This window comes from Drosophila busckii, chromosome 2R (genome assembly GCF_011750605.1).
Source record: "Drosophila busckii strain San Diego stock center, stock number 13000-0081.31 chromosome 2R, ASM1175060v1, whole genome shotgun sequence".
In the NCBI taxonomy this organism is placed as follows: Eukaryota; Metazoa; Arthropoda; class Insecta; order Diptera; family Drosophilidae; genus Drosophila; species Drosophila busckii.
Genome location: NC_046605.1, coordinates 4,693,615 through 4,707,758, shown reverse-complemented (window position 1 = coordinate 4,707,758; position 14,144 = coordinate 4,693,615). Strand labels below are relative to the sequence as shown.

General features: G+C 40.9%; 2 protein-coding genes across 15 annotated transcripts; both read left to right on the top strand.

The window, feature by feature from the left end:
- Nucleotides 1-65: 65 nt before the first annotated feature.
- LOC108596658 (vigilin) lies at nucleotides 66-8,657 on the top strand. Of its 2 annotated transcripts, none has more exons than XM_017982644.2 (6): nucleotides 66-115; nucleotides 1,422-1,497; nucleotides 3,428-3,509; nucleotides 3,583-3,830; nucleotides 3,887-7,096; nucleotides 7,158-8,657. In XM_017982644.2, exons 3-6 carry the CDS (start codon nucleotides 3,479-3,481, stop codon nucleotides 7,536-7,538), a joined length of 3,870 nt encoding a protein of 1,289 aa, XP_017838133.1. In that variant the 5' UTR covers nucleotides 66-115; nucleotides 1,422-1,497; nucleotides 3,428-3,478; the 3' UTR covers nucleotides 7,539-8,657. The 2 variants fall into 2 exon arrangements, with proteins under 2 accessions (XP_017838133.1, XP_017838134.1); XM_017982645.2 differs by having other exon boundaries at nucleotides 100-115; nucleotides 1,419-1,497.
- A 969-nt stretch (nucleotides 8,658-9,626) lies between these two features.
- Nucleotides 9,627-14,056, top strand: LOC108596285 (tumor protein D52). Of its 13 annotated transcripts, XM_017981866.2 has the most exons (8): nucleotides 9,628-9,803; nucleotides 10,662-10,664; nucleotides 11,747-11,785; nucleotides 11,949-12,073; nucleotides 12,137-12,297; nucleotides 12,387-12,446; nucleotides 12,644-12,848; nucleotides 13,107-13,392. In XM_017981866.2, exons 1-8 carry the CDS (start codon nucleotides 9,794-9,796, stop codon nucleotides 13,212-13,214), a joined length of 711 nt encoding a protein of 236 aa, XP_017837355.1. In that variant the 5' UTR covers nucleotides 9,628-9,793; the 3' UTR covers nucleotides 13,215-13,392. The 13 variants fall into 13 exon arrangements, with proteins under 13 accessions (XP_017837360.1, XP_017837355.1, XP_017837356.1 ...); XM_017981867.2 differs by lacking the exon at nucleotides 11,747-11,785 and having other exon boundaries at nucleotides 13,107-13,391; XM_017981870.2 differs by lacking the exon at nucleotides 12,387-12,446 and having other exon boundaries at nucleotides 12,644-12,806; nucleotides 13,107-13,391.
- Nucleotides 14,057-14,144: the final 88 nt, after the last annotated feature.

Genomic DNA, 14,144 nt, shown 5'->3' with positions numbered 1-14,144 from the left:
GCAAGAGAAAGAAGGAGAGCGGAAGAACAAAAAGAAAGAAAAGTCGTGGTGAGCGGACGTGTTGCGTTGCTGTCGTGTGAAAAATATAAATTGTTGAAAATTAATAAATATACTGGTATATATAGTGTAAAAACAGCAAGAGCCTTTAAACAGTAGTGCCACAGTGCAACAGTTGTAGTTATTTCCGTGGAGAGCGAACTCTTTTACGGCGATACCGACGTGTCGACGTGACATTGCCACGTGCCACGTTAGTTCGTTCGCTCATTCATTCTCCATTGAGCTGAAATTAATCTAAACAGATTTCAAACTAAAACGTTTAACTTCTAAAACAAAGTGTGCGCGTTTGCTTTGTGCAATGCAAATTGCAAAAGTTTAACAAAAGTGCTGCAATATACAGTTATGTGGGCCGCCGCAGCCGCAGCAATGACAAAGGCGGCGGCAGCGACGGGCGACAAGCGGCACGGCAGCTAAGAGAAAATTGAGGCCGCGTCTGCCGCAAAGTGGGAAGCTTATTTCTTGCCTGCATGCGCCCAGATATCCAAATATGACTAAATATTGAAATAGAAATGCCGCTTAAAGTTCAAAAATATCGGGAATCAACGTGGTATTATCAAATGCAAGGGCTGCAACGCCGCCGCCAACACTTACACATATGCAGAGGCACTTACGCTTACTCCCCCACACGCGCATACTTAGAGAAAGGCGTATCAATGTTTGTCGTTTGTTTGCGTGTGTGTGTGTGTGTCTGCGTCAACTTGCTTTGCTTGCTTCTGTTTGTAAGCGCGAGTGCCTTTGTATGTGAACATTGGCCCATACAGTTTTTGAACTTTCAGTTTTTTGGTATTTTCAAGCGCTCTAGAATTTTGAGCATAAGCCATTCACCTGTTTAAAGAGCGTGCTCTCTCGCTCTGGCTAACTGGCTGGCTTCCGCCTATAATGTACTCACACACATTCATATGTATGTACGTACACACATATGCAATTTATGCTCCACTTTTGAACGCTGCACAAAAACAACAACAATAATTTGTCCAATAAGTGACCCGCATATCTATGCATAAGGTCGTTGGCTGTCGGTCGGTCTGCTGGCCTGCCTGCCTGCCTATTCTCTCTATCTCACTCTGTCTAGCTTATGGATAATAACCACCAACCTACCAGCGTTTGCCATATGCTCGACCAAACTGCATTTATTGTAGCGCATTTGGGGCGGCGGCAACACGAAAACATGTTTTTATTTTTCGCTTTAGCTTTGTTGCTTTTGTTTTTTTTTTCTAAGTTAAATTTGCTGTGGCATCTTTTATTGCCTTTTGCTGTTTTACATGTTTTAATATTCACTCGACAAAATTATAGAAATTTAATTAGGCGGCCAAATGCATTGTAATTAAATACGTATTGTAATATTTTATTTTGCGTTTCAGCAGGAGACACGCCAAGTTGATCAAACTGGATTTTGTTAAAGGACATAAATAGGCCGGATTTTTTGGATTTTACAGTACAGTAAGTTGAAAAACAAAATACATAACAATAACATTTGCATAATTTGACAATAAGTAGATAAGTATCACCTGTTACTTTACGGGCCCGTCGTCGTCAGGCCTTTGGGGTCTTTGCCTTTTCGGCCAATGTGGCTACGTCGACTCTTTTTCGTTGCTGTTGTTTTTAGCAACATTTTTTTAGTTGCTTGCTCCACTTTGCCAGGCATTCGCAAAAATCTGCCAACATAGAAACGTTAATTCAAGCAGCAATAAAAATAACAATACGACTAAAATTAACATTGTTCACCTTACTATACCAGAAAAACAAAAAAATACAAAAAGATTTCTATATGTAAATTGTGCATAGGAAATACTGAAGAGCTGAACTTTGGGCTGCTCTTTTTGTCGACGTCAACGTCGCTGCAAGTTACCGCATGTATATGTATGCACATATGTAAATATTTACATACAAACGCGTGTGTATGCATGTGTGTGAGTGTACCTGAGTCTTTTTTCGTCAGCACCCAGCAAATGCTGCCTCGAAAGGTGCCAAGCCACCAATACATAGAGAGAGAGAGTACGTACAAGAGCGACATGAAAAATTAAAGAAGTGCGCATGCAGCAAAGAGCGCACAACACGCACACAAACGAACGCAGATACACACACACACACTGTTGTCGATCGTTACATGTAGTTGCCGGCTATCATCCGGTTTTATAGCTCCCCAAAATTCCCCTCGGTGCACAGCAAGCACCTACAGCTTAAGCTCTTGCGCTCTCGCTCTCTCTCTCGCTTGTTGCTTCTTTTGACACAATTCTATACACTATCATGAACGCAATGCATGATAAGCATTGTCATGTAGTTGGCAACATGCGCATACTAGAAAGAAAGCTAAGAAACTAGTTTTGTTTGTGTAGAGTATTAGCAAATGAGGTTTGCTGCTTAGCTGGATCGTTTTTATTTTTTGTCGATTTCTTTGTTTAGCTATGTATCTGTGTGTGTTGCTTATATGTATGTGTGTGTAACCAATGGCGATAGTGGCAATGTATTTTGTTGTTCTTGTAGCTGCTGCTGCTGCTCAGCTAAAGATGAAAATGTAGAAGAAAAAAATATGTAGGCTAAAAACTTGTTGGGCGCTGATTTAGAAAACTACAGTCTTATATACACACACACAGACACAGACATGCACACAAGCAACTGTGTTTTGAACAAGTGCATGTTTCTTAACGGTATTCAGATTAAATACCAGGCAACAAAGAATGCTGCTATACTCTCGATCTCTCCATTGGCTGTGGCCAAACGCAACCTAACCTTTCACTGTTAAGTAAAAAATAATAAAACCGGAAATTTTTGTATTTACAACGAATTTTTATTAAGCTTATATACAATGTATATGTGCACTAATATTATATATATCTTGTTATTGAAGCATCGAACCTTATCAGCAGTGTCGATAACTATCAGGCAACAATTTGCTTGCGTGGCCGTTACACACATACTTATGCATCTGTATATAGTCCACTTATCAACAAACTGTTGAGCACAGTTTGGTTTGCGCGCAAATAAATTCTTTTTTGGCAAAGGCAATTACGTGGCCATTTAGAGAGAATAACTAAAACTAAACAAGAAGCAAAATAGAAATTGTTTTATCAGCTGAACAACGAATGACAGGCACAAGAAGAACGACAGAGTCAAAGCGGAGACGCCACCTAAAATAGGCACAAACTCTACGCTGCGCTGTTATCAGCAGAACGCTTCTCCAAAGCGACATGCGGGTCGCAGCCTTATCAATACTAAATTAGATTTTTCATGAGTGTGTGTATGCGTGTATGATTTGGTTTATCTAAGGTTTTAGATTTGTTGCTACGAGTTTAGTTGCAGCTATAAGAAAATTGTATTTGCTTTTAATGAAAATGACTTAACCTTTGTTTCTCTTTTCTATTTTTTGCAGTGTTACTGTAACGACTTGGAACGAAAAAGGACTCTTCTCTTTTTTTAAGTAATGCAAGCAGCAGTCATGGAGGAAACTAACGGTAAGTCCAGCAATAAGCTTGAGCTTAATATGTAGCAATTGCTTAAATTGAAATTTGTTTGTTTGGCTTGCAGCAATTAACATTGAGCAACAACCAATCACCCTCAACAATGGCCAGGAGCTAGCCTCGTCCAACGAGCAGCCCTCGTCACCCACTCCCGTCGCAACGCCCACCAGCAGCACCAGCGGCACTGGCGCAGCCACGCCAGCTTTTAGCTACGACGACCTATTCCCGGCCTTGCCGTCGAATAACGCCGCAGCACCGCTTGGCGGCCCTGCTGGACCAGCAATCGCGCGTGTAACAAGCACGCAAAAGACGCAGGTAGGTGCACTGCATCCCCAACACTTTAGACTTGTTGCTTAATACACTGATTTTAGGTTCTGCATGTGCCCATGGAGGAGCGCAAGTCGACGGAGTCGGAAAAGTTTGGTGAGGGCGAATCGAAACGCATTTGCCAGCAGATTACGAAGGAGACGGGCGCTCAGATTGAGATTGTCAGTGGCAAGAATCAATCGCTAACGTTTTTGATCAAGGGCAAGCAAAGCGAGCTGCTCGATGCACGTCGCAAAATCCTCATGAGCTTCTCCACGCAGGCCAGCCGCCAGGTGAACATACCGCGCGAGCACTATCGCGTCATCCTTGGCAAGCGTGGCGAACGTCTGCGTGAGCTGGAGCGCACCACCGCAACGCGCATTAATATCCCGCATCAGAATGATGAGAGCGATGTCATCACCATTGCTGGCACCAAGGAAGGCATTGAGCGTGCCGAGCAAGAGATACGCCAATTGTCTGCCGACCAATATAAGAAGTCATCGGATCGTACGGCAGTGCCTAAGATCTATCATCCATTCATTGTGGGCCCCTACAGTGAGAATCTGATCAAGCTGCAGGAGGAAACGGGCGCCAAGATCAATGTGCCGCCACAGCAGGTGCAAAAGGATGAGATTATTATCTCAGGTGAAAAGGATGCAGTGGCTGCAGCTAAGGCTAAGGTGGAGGCCATCTACAAGGAGTCGGAAAAGAAATGCTCCACGGTGAGCGTTGAGGTGGCCAAGCCACAGCATCGCTATGTCATTGGACCTAAGGGCTCGACCATTGCCGAGATTCTTAAGCTCACCGGCGTGTCCGTTGAAATGCCGCCCAATGATTCACCCTCCGAGACGATAACACTGCGTGGTCCTCAGGTTGCTTTGGGCAATGCGCTGACCGTGGTCTACCAAAAGGCCAACTCGGTGAAGTCTGTCGAAATCCACGCTCCACATTGGATACACAAGTATGTGATTGGACGCAAGGGTGCGAACATGAAGCAGCTGGAGGAGGATTGCCCCAATGTGAATGTCAATTGCCTGGAGAATAAAATCAAGCTCGAAGGTGATCCCGAAAATGTGGACAAGGCTGTTTCATATTTGAATGACATCATCAGCAACTATGAGGAGAACTTCACCTATGTGGTCATGACTGTGAATCCTTCCTACTATAAGCATATTATTGGCAAAGCGGGCACCAATGTGAATCGCCTCAAGGACGAGCTCAAGGTCAACATCAACATCGAAGAGCGCGAGGGTCAGAACAACATCCGCATTGAGGGTCCCAAGGAGGGTGTGCGTCTGGCGCAGCTTGAATTACAAGAAAAAATCGATAAACTGGAAAATGAAAAATCAAAGGATGTCATCATTGATCGTCGTCTGCATCGCTCCATTATTGGTGCCAAGGGTGAGAAAATACGCGAGATTAAGGATCGTTATCGTCAGGTGACGATTACCATACCCACGCCGCAGGAGAATACGGATATTGTCAAGCTGCGCGGTCCCAAGGAGGATGTGGACAAGTGCCATAAGGATCTGCTGAAGCTTGTCAAGGAAATCCAGGAATCATCGCATATTATCGAAGTGCCTATCTTTAAGCAATTCCACAAGTTTGTGATTGGCAAGGGAGGCGCCAACATTAAAAAGATTCGTGATGAAACCCAAACGAAGATTGACTTACCCGCCGAGGGCGATACCAACGAGGTGATTGTTATCACAGGCAAGAAGGAGAATGTGCTGGAGGCCAAGGAACGCATACAGAAGATACAAAACGAACTCTCGGACATTGTCACCGAGGAAGTGCAAATCTCGCCCAAGTACTACAACTCCATCATCGGCACTGGCGGCAAGCTCATCTCCGCTATTATGGAAGAATGTGGTGGTGTGACCATCAAGTTCCCCAATAGCGACTCCAAGAGCGACAAGGTTACCATACGCGGTCCCAAGGATGATGTGGAGAAAGCCAAGGCACAGCTGCTGGAACTGGCCAACGAGCGCCAGCAAGCTTCCTTCAGCGTCGAAGTGCGTGCCAAGCAGCAACATCATAAATTCTTGATTGGCAAGAATGGTGCTTCCATACGCAAGATACGCGATGCCACAGGCGCGCGCATCATTTTCCCCACCAACGATGATAGCGACAAGGAGGCCATTATTATCATCGGCAAAGAGGAGAACGTGAACAAGGCCAAGGAGCAGCTAGAGGCCATCATTAAGGAGTGCGATGAGGTCACGGAGGGTGAGGTCACTGTGGATCCCAAGCACCACAAGCACTTTGTGGCCAAGCGTGGCAGTATCCTGCATCGCATCTCTGAGGAATGCGGCGGCGTCATGATTAGTTTCCCACGTGCCGGCATGAACTCCGATAAGGTGACCATCAAGGGCGCCAAGGAGTGCATTGAGGCGGCCAAGCAGCGCATTGAGGAAACCGTTGCTGATCTGGAGGCGCAGACTACCATTGAGGTGGTCATACCACAGCGTCAGCATCGCACCATTATGGGAGCACGTGGCTTCAAGGTGCAGCAGGTCACCTCCGAGTTTGATGTGCAAATCAAATTCCCCGATCGTGATGCCACTGAACCCGTCGAAGGTCTAACCAATGGCGTCAATGGCGTTGAAGAGAGCGATGGCACGCCAGTCGCGGAGCCAGTGCGTCAATGTGATGTCATCCGCATCACTGGACGCATTGAAAAGTGCAATGCCGCTAAGCAGGCCCTGCTTGACCTCATACCCATTGAGGAAGAGCTGAATGTTCCTTTCGATCTGCATCGCACCATCATCGGACCACGTGGCGCCAATGTGCGTCAGTTTATGTCCACGCACGATGTGCACGTGGAGCTGCCACCCAGCGACCTTAAGTCTGACGTCATCAAGGTGTCTGGCACGCCGGCTCGTGTGGCCGAAGCCAAGCAAGCGCTTGAAGTGATGATTGAGGACTTTGAAAAGAATCGTGCTGATCGCGAGCTGCGCTCATTTGTGCTCCAAATTGAAGTCGATCCGGAGTATCACTCCAAGCTCATTGGTCGCCAGGGTGCCGTCATCAACAAGCTGCGCGCCGACTTCGATGTGAATATCTCGCTGCCCAAGCGTAATGATCCCAATCAGCGCATCATTTCCATCACTGGCTATCAGGCCAAGGCGGAGACGGCACGCGATGCCATTCTGGAAATTGTCGGTGAACTGCAGACGCTGCATCGTGAGGTCATTGAGATTGATACGCGCATCCATCCGCACATTATTGGTCACCGTGGACGCACCATTCGCAAGCTCATCTTAGATTACCAGGTAAGTTGACGAATAATCGACTTTATTCTCACGCTTGCTTATAATTTATTCTGTTCTCTAGGTGGACATCAAGTTCCCATCTTCTGATGATAGTCAGGCCGTCACCATCATTGGCAAGGAGGAGGATGTGGAGAATGCAAAGGAAATGCTCCTTAGCATGGCTGAGGAATATGAGCGCGATTTTCTAGAGAATATGCCACCATCCCCACAGCCACAAACTGTTGGCGCTTTTTTAACCAGCGGCTCGGGCGGCGGCGGCAGTGGCAGCAATAGCAATGAGAACGGTTTCATTATTAAGGATGCACCGTGGGAGAAGAAGAACCAGGGTAAAAATCTAACTGCGCCCAACACTCAGTCGCAGGAAGATTTCCCAATGTTTGCCGCGGGCGGTGCACCAGTTACAGCCACGCCCATCACCTCGGTGTGGGGGCCAAAGAACTAAGGCGTTGGCGCCCAAGCAACTGTCGTGGATTTCCGGGGAAATGCAAAGCAACAACGGTACGGGCGCAGCAGGCGTGCTCTGGAAGCGGACTTCTTAGTCGAAAACTAGTGTCAAAACAAAATACAAAACAAAAGAAAACAATGAAACTAAACACAAACAAAATGGTACAGGTTGTCTCTCTCATATATATACACACACAGACACATACACACACACACTCCATCACTCAGTCCTAGGAGCTTTGTTACAACGCAATTTGTGCAGGTTTAATATATAAAAAACAACATAATTGAAAGACATGTATGACAAGCTGATAAGTAACTATTTTTGTATAATTTGATACATAGATAAAAACATACAGACTCCCTCCTTCAAGCACACACACACACACACACACAAACTTAGACATAAAATTGCATTTATAGAAAAAAACACTTTATGGTAATGTCACACTCCTGCCCTTTGCCCCCAAGTTTGTTTTGCCAGCTAGCCAGTCCTCGCAGAATACCTACACGACAATGAAAAACAAAAACAAATGCCAATTTCTTTTTTATAAATCATATTTCATTTCAATGCATAATATTCTAATTAGTTCAAGCTACTTAAATTAAGCAGACAGTTCAACAAATGTTTTGTTAAAAAGTGTTTACAATTGATACAAAAAAAAAAAGGAAAGAAAGGAATTAAATCAACGGTCAAAAACGAAATAATCTTAAGCATTAAAGTGTTAAATATTTACTATTGCTATTGCAGCTGCTATAATTATTATTATTATTTTTTTTATACAAAATTATTGTTTAAATGTGGTTGCTTTCTAGAGTTGTCACATTTCAAAGCCCTGGTTAGTAGTTTATTCTCGCCTTTTTTGGGAAAAGTGCATGTTTTAAACGTTTTCTACCGTTGAATGTATTGTAAAAACGTTTGTAATTGTATAAAGAAGTAAAACAAAAACGGAAACAGAAACAGAAACATATAAAGAAATGAAATTGAAACTGAAAACAATAACAATCGATTGAATTAGCATTCAGTTATGTACTTTGAAATTATGCTTAATTATTATACCACATACATATATATACATAATATATTTTTCTTAACGCACGCCTGCTTCTGCTCCAAAAACAACAACAACAGCAACAAATCAGCTTTATACCCTTTAACACACACACACACATCTATTCACATTTAAAAATGAATACAAACATTTTAATTTTGTGCAATCTTCTTGATTTATATTAAATTGTTTTCGACTTATATTTTCCACTTAACAACTTTAAATTGTTCATACGGTTTGCTGCTCCACAGCTTCAGCTTCCGTTTGTCAATTTTCAAGTTGAAAAACAAAGTATAAAAATTAAAAAAAATACATATAAACAATTTTTTACTTACCATTCAATATAAACATTAAAACGTAAAAAAAAACAAACAAAATAAAACCAATAAAAAACGTAAACAAATTATATAGTTTGCCAATTTGTGTTTTGATTTTCTTTTTTAAGTTCTTCTTAGTTGGCGACTTTTATTTCAATTTTCTTTTTGAATGAAAAACACCAAGAAAAGACAGACCTGATATTGTAAATTTTTTAAAATATATACATATTTACAACCAACTGCATTAGTAATTCTAAGTACCGTAGTAAATACAATACAAAGTATATAAAATGTATATATTTTCCTATATTAATGGACTAAAAAATCAAATGTAATGCGAGACGCGTATGCTTAAATTGAAGCGTAACATTTTTCACTTATATTTTTTTTCAAGAAAAGAAAAATAAGGGCTATTCAGATACAAAATATTGTATTTTATTTTTATTGAAATACAAACAAATTTTAAATTTGAACACATTCTTGTTGTTTTCGATTCGCTTGCAGTTGTAATTTAAATTTAATAACTGTTGCCAATCAGCTGGCTTCCGCATTGCCAACCTTTTTGTGCAGCCCTGCGAAAAAAAACATGAAATTAAATAAAGCTTTATACTGGTTAAACACAACATTGTGGATAACACGTGCTAGTTTTTTGTTTGACGTTGCGTTATTTGCATCTCGCTCGCACTTATTGCTTGCTGCTCTCACAATATTGTTTGGAGAAAAATTTGAGCAGCCTGGTCACCCTAAAATCACGCCAACTATCAAAAGCGCAAGCAATTTCTGGTGTTCTTTATCAACAAAAATTAAAAGGAAATTGCGTTGCAGTTGTGTACGAAATATTACAAAAACTGAAGTATTAAGCAGGACACAACAGAAGCCCAACAATGGAGGACCGTAAGTGTAACAAAATTGTGCAAATTATACTTTTTTCCTCGCTTAATGTGTAAGCTTTAGGCCGCATGCAATTTGCGGTTGTTGTAAGCGTGTTTTTCTATTGGAATTTCTCTGTTGGCCGCTGCGGTGGGCGCTAATTAATTGACCAAAGTGGATATTTAGTTGGAATTTCAGTTAGGCAATGGGTGAAAAGTGCTTTGAAGTCTAATAATTTTCTTTTACAAATTATGGTGAGTCATGCTCAAAGTCTGCATCTGTCCACCATTTGTGCCCCTTCCATGCAATGTGTAGAAATCGTGGGAGTTTTGTCAAAGCGCCACGAATTGGTTTAAATAGTTGCCAAACAAATTAGCTCAAATGATGTATAGTCTGTCTACGTGGCAAGCGATTTGTGGAGCTCTGTGTTTTATTTTGTATACATTCTACGCTGTCTTGGTTGCAACCAAACACCAACAACAACAACTACATACAAACGTATGACGGGTGGCTAAAGCAACGCCTACTATTTTCAATGTTTGTTTATTTCCTCAATATAAACAGTTGCGACAGCAAATATAAATATATTATTGTTGGATTGACAATCAGGCATGAATCTCGTGCAATTGTTTTTTGGATTTCGTAAAATTCTCTAATTAGCAAGAGTGTCTCTTGCGCTCTCTTCCACTTGTTGATCGTGCAATTCTGCACGCCAACTCAGAGCGCTGTCCACTGTTGTTGTCAAGTTGGTCACTGCGCTCGCTCTCTTACTCTCTCACACACAGACAGATAAACGTAGCTGCTGAGCGCGCTCTCAGTGCTGTGTTGCTGACGAAGCCAACTTGTTGAGTTACAGTTACTAAGCTTGGGCTTCAGTTAAAGTTTGTTAGCAGAGTCGTGTGGTAGCGAAGCAAAAGAGGCGAAAAGCAAAAAGACGCTTAGACACGCATCTGCATGGAGTGCTGGAAAGAAAATGCTTTTCAACATGAATTTGTGGGAATTTTGTGAAAAGCAAAGAACCAAAAACTGACGACGAAAGTCAGCTCATATACACAAATACAGACGAACATACAAATAAACGTAGCGTAAATCACGTTAAGCTAAAACACACACACACACACACTAGCACACAATCGTGGCCTACAACGTTGCTTTGAAATGTAACAAGGGATCATATGCGCCGCCACGTTCCAATTAGAAAGTGCTGTTGATGTCGATGTTGCTGTTTGCCATTGCCTGCAACAGAATATGAGATAAACCACAAAGAAGACGCAGTTGCAACAGCAGCAGCATGAGCAGTGAATCTGAGCCCGTTAGCCTCGAGTTCATTGAGGATTCTTATCTGCCGCGCATAGATGACATCACCACAACACCATCTTTAGATGAACTGGAGCTATGCCCCACAAGCGATGCAATTTATTGGTGCGATGAAACAGATCAATATCTGCGTAATCTAACGCTCGACGACATCTTCTACGATGTGGACAATGATTATGCCAATACGCTGGAGCTGCAAGCAGTCGAAACGGAATTCATTGCAGCCAAATTGGCCAACCAAACACCTTCAATGTCAATTGCAAAACGTTTTCGCTTAAAGTTCTTTGCCAAGCGCTCGATGCGCGATGTTAAGGTCACCTTCATAGACTTTTCGAAACCCTATCTGGCCAAAATATCAAATAGCGAGAATTATAAAAGATTTCTGACCATTGGTCATGGTGCTAAAGGTAAAGCTCGAGTGTTGCCATATTCCAACCTGTTTTATATTGTTTAATTGGGGTTTGTGTAGGACAGTTTAGTTTATATTTAGAACAAATGCTTAAGCTTTCAACTGTAATTAACTTTTTTTTCTCTCTCTCTTTTGTGCTGCCAATTTACAACAGTTTGTGAGTATATTTTAAAATGCAACTAAATCTTTTTACAAGCCAACAAACTTAAGTCTTTATACATTTTTAATACCATATACTCAGCCTATGATAAAGTCTTTGAGGAAGTTGTCTTCCAAGGAGGTACATGAAATTTCAATTCAATTTGTCAACCAAAGCACACGACAGCTCTTGAGTTTATTTCCTTAGCTAACAAACATATATTGAGTAAATTGTAGCTTAACTTACACTTACAAATGCTAAACTAAACTGACGAACTTATAACTAATTATATGTTTATGCATAGATAATACAGGCAACTTGACGGAGCCCACATCTCCAGCTGCTTCAGTTGCATCGGCAGAAATTGCTGCAGAGTTTGCTGCGCTTACCGTTGAGGAGAAGGAACAGCGTCGCGCCGAATGGAGCCAGGTAAAGTGCATGTTAACTAAAAAAATTTACATCAATTTATTGTATATTGTATTTGTTTATTAGGAGCTGGCACGCGTTGAAGAAGAAATCAACACGCTGCGCACGGTGCTGGCATCCAAGACGCGCCATGCATCCGATCTCAAGCGTAAACTGGGCATTACCGTCTGGAAGGAGCTAACCGACGATGTCAATCAGGGCGTCAAGAACCTCAAAGAGAGTCACGTGTAAGTGACAAACTCAGCGCAATTGAAATACAGCTCTTTTGTTTGTTATGCTTAGTTTTTGATTTATTATTAATAATGTATTTATTTAGTTACCAATCTATGGAGCAAAGTGTAGGCAGCTTATCTAAAGCCGTACATGAGGCACCGCTGTAAGTAATTGTGTTAAAGTCTAACTAAAGGCAAACTAATCTAAAACAAAATCGCTACTCAATGTTTCCTTTAACACAATAACCTGCTCTCTCGCTGCTTCTGTGTGCACTTCTCACTGTCTCAACGTCAATGCATAAGTTTATGCCAATTTATATTTCGCTGTAAGCTAAAAGATGTTCCACTTTATATTTTACAGTTTCCAACGCACCGAATCTGTGCTCAAGACAACAGGCGAGAAAACAGCATCGGTCTTCAGCACCATTACCGGTGGGATTACATCGAAATTGTCACAAATGAAAAACTCTGATTCGATGCGTTCTATTGAAGCTTCGGTGGGCTCAGCCTATGAGAACGTTAAAGTAAGCTATGAACACAACAATTTTTTGTGCCAATCTCATGCGGTAATTATATATAAATTTCAATATCTATCTATCAATATCTGTCACATGCATTACTTCTTTTCTCTAAAGCCACACTAACAATTACATCAAAAAGCTCTACACTTGAATTGCGGCTTACATTACACTTGTCACTCTTTTTACGTATTAACAATTGCATGTAGTTAAGTGATTGCTATAGTAAAATATTATTAACAAAAAGTCTATTGTCCTGTTTCGCTACATAACTCTGTTTGGTTTCTCTATTCTATTTCATTGTAGACGAAAGTGACATCTCGTTCGGGTTCGGTTTCCAGTTTCCCAGATGCTCTAGATGAGAACAACACATCATCGGGAATGAACTCACCCACAGACTCTCTAACAAAATAAACTGCGTGTCCACACACAGCTACACATACACACCCACACACACACACAAAGAAAACAGCACGCGTAAAATAATCAAGAGAAATATATATATTAATACACTATAAATATTTACAAACACATACATACTGTCACATAACAAATTGAACACCAATAACGGAATTTAATTATTTATATTCATGCATAATTACATGTGTGTTAATATTATTACTATTATTAATGTATTGTATCTCAAATTTAACATATTATCAAGTTTTTGCAAATTTTGTTGGCCTTGTTAAGGGCATAGATTTGTGCGTGTGTGTTACACTAATTCAAAGATAAAATTTTAATGGTTTATACGCAAGTGAACTTATTCTTTTTATATAAATCTAAGTGTATGTTTAATGTTTAACAAAATGAAAATGGTAAAAAAAAAAAGAACTAAAGCAAGAATGCATTGATAACATATTAACGCTAACTTTGTTAACAAATATTTCATTCCTAGCTTCTTTAGCCCATTCTTAAGCTTTTATTTTAAACAACAACAAATATGTAATTTACATATATATATTACGTTTTTATTTTTTCTCTATAGACGTTGGGTCGTGTGATTAAATGGCGTTACTGAAAGAATAAAAATTCCAAATTTAGTTATAAATTGTCCAAACAATAAAGAATATGAGCTTGCATGCTATACTTTTGGTATATTCTTAAGTGATAACTATAAAAAAAAAGCACCAAAAAAATGTATAAAGAAATTCACGACACACACACATACTATATGCTTATTTGTTGCGACTAAAATTTGCTAAATGTGTATGAGAACTTGAAATAAATACATTTATGTGCCCTTTAAATTAATATATGCTTTACTTATAAACTTCAGAGTGGCGCCAAAGATGAATTTAATACGTATGGCAACGCTGCATATAATGGCATACTGCTGTTACA

Excerpts from the sequence above, each read along its gene's own strand:
- LOC108596658 (XM_017982644.2), top strand. The coding sequence starts at position 3,479 with ATGCAAGCAGCAGTCATGGAGGAAACTAACG. Across the intron at positions 3,510-3,582 it reads AGTCATGGAGGAAACTAACG|CAATTAACATTGAGCAACAA; the intron begins GTAAGTCCAGCA and ends TTTGGCTTGCAG. Across the intron at positions 3,831-3,886 it reads CAAGCACGCAAAAGACGCAG|GTTCTGCATGTGCCCATGGA; the intron begins GTAGGTGCACTG and ends CACTGATTTTAG.
- LOC108596285 (XM_017981860.2), top strand. The coding sequence starts at position 11,071 with ATGAGCAGTGAATCTGAGCCCGTTAGCCTCGAGTTCATTGAGGATTCT. Across the intron at positions 12,074-12,136 it reads GTCGCGCCGAATGGAGCCAG|GAGCTGGCACGCGTTGAAGA; the intron begins GTAAAGTGCATG and ends TTTGTTTATTAG. Across the intron at positions 12,447-12,643 it reads GCCGTACATGAGGCACCGCT|TTTCCAACGCACCGAATCTG; the intron begins GTAAGTAATTGT and ends TATATTTTACAG.